The sequence below is a fragment of the Sinocyclocheilus anshuiensis genome, unplaced genomic scaffold (assembly GCF_001515605.1).
Source record: "Sinocyclocheilus anshuiensis isolate Anshui unplaced genomic scaffold, SAMN03320099.WGS_v1.1 scaffold1932, whole genome shotgun sequence".
Lineage (NCBI taxonomy): Eukaryota > Metazoa > Chordata > Actinopteri > Cypriniformes > Cyprinidae > Sinocyclocheilus > Sinocyclocheilus anshuiensis.
Window position 1 is genome coordinate 488092 of NW_015555985.1, and position 4446 is coordinate 492537.

At 34.0% G+C, this 4446-nt stretch overlaps 2 protein-coding genes across 4 annotated transcripts in view; one reads left to right on the forward strand and one right to left on the reverse strand.

Annotated features, from left to right (window-relative positions):
* LOC107676093 (protein phosphatase 1 regulatory subunit 1C-like) overlaps nucleotides 1-473 on the forward strand; it is a 31688-nt gene extending 31215 nt beyond the window's left edge. For both annotated transcript variants that reach the window (XM_016470616.1, XM_016470617.1), the window contains one exon: nucleotides 224-473. In XM_016470616.1, coding sequence (XP_016326102.1) covers nucleotides 224-318 — 95 coding nt within the window. In that variant the 3' untranslated portion in view covers nucleotides 319-473. The remainder of the gene's footprint in view (nucleotides 1-223) is intronic.
* Nucleotides 474-2869: 2396 nt separating this feature from the next.
* LOC107676083 (calcium/calmodulin-dependent 3',5'-cyclic nucleotide phosphodiesterase 1A-like) overlaps nucleotides 2870-4446 on the reverse strand; it is a 78286-nt gene continuing 76709 nt past the window's right edge. The window contains exon 15 of one of the 2 annotated variants that reach the window (XM_016470605.1): nucleotides 2870-4411. In XM_016470605.1, the coding sequence (XP_016326091.1) occupies nucleotides 4143-4411 (269 nt within the window). In that variant the 3' untranslated portion in view covers nucleotides 2870-4142. The remainder of the gene's footprint in view (nucleotides 4412-4446) is intronic. The other variant, XM_016470604.1, reaches the window with a different exon arrangement.

The following is a 4446-nucleotide window of genomic DNA, read 5'->3' on the forward strand; positions in this document are numbered from 1 at the left end:
CGGTTGGGTTACTACCCAGAAGGTTGGGTTAAACATTTAACCCAACCGCTGGGTCAAAACAGCCCAATTGCTGGGTTTGTCCCTATTTTACCCAGCACTGGGTTGTATTTAACCCAGCATTTTTTAGAGTGTACAGTAAGCTGTTGTGTGAATCCGGTTTAAGAGTCACACCTGTTATGGAAAGGTGAAAGCTGACTGTTGCCCAAATCTCCTCTTTTCACAGGGATAAAGATGCTGAAAAAACAGACAGACCCTTCTTCACTTTTCCAGGAGGAAGAAGAGAACAGCGGGGAATGGCAAGACAGTCAGACGGAGTAACACTGGTTGAATTTCATGAGGAAGTGATGTCATTTATAATATTGTTTGGGAACTGTTTTTTAGTTTAACCCTTTTTCCCCCAGTGGTAAAATAGTTTGAAAGTAAATTTCACAGCCATTTTATACATTTATGCAATTTCATTCCAAAATACTAAGAGGTCCAAATGTTGATACTATAAACTATTATTTATAAAGCATATATATATATATATATATATATATATATATATGCACAATAGAGGCTCTTTTAGTAGTGCTCTCAAACTTTTTTTTTTATCCCTGCCGTACATTCTCTGGTATTATGATTTATTTAATAATATATTAACTTTCATGTAGTTGTAATTCATCATGAGTTGTAATATGAAAGTGTAAGGAAACTCATGCGCCGCAGATGATTTAGCAATACATGGGGAGGATTGTCAAGCCAATCACATCCTGCCACGTTTTTTTTTTTTGATCACCTCATGTGGAAAGTGCTTGAGGCTTTGATGAAACTTTCTCACACACACACACACACACACACACACACACACATTTTTTTCCCAAAAAATAATCAACCTTCATCAATGTGTTATAATACTGCCAAAAATAGTTTTTTATAAGATGACAGAGCAAATTTAGTAAATGTAAATGCTTTTGAACATATGACTGCTCTTTAACAGCACCCTATTAATATTTTTCTGAAACAATAAATCTGTAGTAAATTTGATGAACAAGCATTTCCAGCAAATATACTGTATGAACTACAAAATGTACATCTGTCTTATTGTTGACGTCAATAGCACATTTGATATAGATTATAAAGTCTAAAGAGAATCTCATAAATGTCTAGGTACATTTCACCCCATCCTGAATTGTTTTTTTTTTTGCATGATAACATTTTCATTGCAATTGAAACTCCTCTACAATTCTCAATAATGAAAAAAATAAAAATAAATTAATAAAAATAAATAAATAAATGGCCCCAAAAATCTTTTATGCAACAATTTTTTTTTGGGGGATGACATGAAACTGTACGAAACATTTGTAAAGTATCATTCTAAGTTTAAATTTTAATCTAACCCTATATACCTTATATATAATTGTATCCAGAAAATGTCATATATATACACACACACACACACAAACACATTTTTTTCCCAAAAAATAATCAACCTTCATCAATGTGTTATAATACTGCCAAAAATAGGTTTTTATAAGATGACAGAGCAAATTTAGTAAATGTAAATGCTTTTGAACATATGACTGCTCTTTAACAGCACCCTATTAATATTTTTCTGAAACAATAAATCTGTAGTAAATTTGATGAACAAGCATTTCCAGCAAATATACTGTATGAACTACAAAATGTACATCTGTCTTATTGTTGACGTCAATAGCACATTTGATATAGATTATAAAGTCTAAAGAGAATCTCATAAATGCTTTGATGAAACTTTCTCTGACAGAAGCAATATTTTTGTAGGTATATGGCTGTTTTTTATGCAGACATGACTCTGAAGTCCCACACAGCTGTTGTACAGCCCAACAGCTCTTTGACATGAGTGTCTGAAACGTGGGCATTATACATGGAGTTAAAGCTTGATACTGTACATGCTAACATGGTTAGAGTATTTTAGATCTTCTGCAACACACACACACACACACAAACACATTTTTTTCCCAAAAAATAATCAACCTTCATCAATGTGTTATAATACTGCCAAAAATAGGTTTTTATAAGATGACAGAGCAAATTTAGTAAATGTAAATGCTTTTGAACATATGACTGCTCTTTAACAGCACCCTATTAATATTTTTCTGAAACAATAAATCTGTAGTAAATTTGATGAACAAGCATTTCCAGCAAATATACTGTATGAACTACAAAATGTACATCTGTCTTATTGTTGACGTCAATAGCACATTTGATATAGATTATAAAGTCTAAAGAGAATCTCATAAATGTCTAGGTACATTTCACCCCATCCTGAATTGTTTTTTTTTTTGCATGATAACATTTTCATTGCAATTGAAACTCCTCTACAATTCTCAATAATGAAAAAAATAAAAATAAATTAATAAAAATAAATAAATAAATGGCCCCAAAAATCTTTTATGCAACAATTTTTTTTTGGGGGATGACATGAAACTGTACGAAACATTTGTAAAGTATCATTCTAAGTTTAAATTTTAATCTAACCCTATATACCTTATATATAATTGTATCCAGAAAATGTGATTTTTTATTTTTATTTTTTGGCATCATCATATGACTTTGTGGACAAATGTGCTTAATTGTAATGAAAATAATATCAATGCAAAAAAAAATATGTAAATGGTTCTTGAAGCAAGAATTTTTCCTTCATTAGATTCATCTTTACTAAACGATTCTTTATCTAAATTTCAACAAAGTCATTGAGGAGCTGATTTCAACAGATATTCTACAGGTGTTCTGTCATCCCTGACTGATAAATGAGATGCAGTATTCTGTTTTTTTTTCTGTTTAATAAACTTACTTTCTACAATTAAACAGACCCTGAGCTCGAATGTGCTTTCAAAATGTGTGAAGGTGAAGACAGCGGATGTCACATCAGCCACTGCAGACCTTAAAAGAGATACAAATGACAAAAATCTTGTTTTTGGCAGTTTATGTCATATATAATGCAAAAAAAAAAAAAAAACTATTGATCAGTATTTTCACATAAACATTATAAAACATGATACAGTTATTTGGTAGCATATGTTTAGTACCTCATGATTGTTCTGAGATTCTGAAAAACAGTGTAATGCACAATGGCTGTGTTCAGAAAAGCATACTATTACTGTTTCTGTAGTACAGAGTACAGTATATATACAGGGCACAGTGTATATCTACTCCATTTGCCAAATTGCTTGATTTGGCCCCTTCATTTCCAGTGTATCATGACGAACGAATGCAATATTAGCGATTTCTAACATTGGACTAAGACTTTTTAACACAAAACAGCATGTTCCTTTAAATTTAAATGTTTATTGTTACAAAATATTCTGTTTCACTATTTTAAACAGTACATACTGCACAGTATTTGGTGAGTATTAAGCTAGTATTCCATTCTAAACACAGCCAATGTATATATCATTTATTTAGACACTGCTATGTGCTATAATACTGTATGGATTTAAAGGGACACAATTGTGTACATTTGGAGAATTGGTTTGTTAAAATGAAATAATGCCCCCTTGAGGACATGTACCTCTACCGTTAAAAAATTGGCTCATGATTTAATAGGCAGCATGTTCTACAAAAATTTTACAGCTGCATACTATACGCGTCATGCTACAATAAAAAAAAGCTCTTTATGGATTGTTCTGGAAATTGAAATACTCCAGTCATTCTGACCTAATGTGCCGCAAAGAGCCGGTAAGCGTGACTGTATAGCGAGAATAAAATACTGAAACTAACTGTGGTGCAAAGTGTAGCTGTGTAATCTTTAATAAATAATGACAGTCTACAAACAAACAAAAAAAAAACGAGAGAAAAGAAAAACAATTTACAAAAAAAAACAAAACACGAATCGAACCAACAGGAATAAAGCTCGGGAAGCAAATAGGTAGCGTTACGTTTCAGGGACTCGCTAAATCCTCCTCAAGGGGATGATAGAGGTCTGTCTCCAGCAATAACACAGTCGCCATGACAACACTGCACACTACCGTCTCACTCTGTGGACATTCCGCGCATCTGTCTGCACAATTAGCCCTCCGAGCCCGAGAGTATAATAGCATTACAATACAATGAGGACAATGCTATGTACATCATCCTGTTTCTGATTAAAAACATTCAGGCTTGGCACCATCCGTGTGACGTCAGGCGCTTTTGCCGTTCCAAGGCAGAGTTTCTGAGCTGTGTTCCTCTGGTGAACCGTCGCCCGGTCCCTCTGTAGGGGACTGGGAACTCTGGTCCAGAGAGTCCTGGGAAGAGTGAGTGGAGTCCGTATTGTTCAGTTCGTTAAGGGACTTTGACTCGGAGTCGTGACTCCCTCTGGCTGGACTGCTGTGGGACAGTGTGACTTGTGTGTTTGTCATGGGCTCCTCTTCCAGGTCTGACATTCTCTCATGCTGTTTATTGGCTAACTCTGGGAGGAGACAGGAAGTGAGATCAGCTATAGGA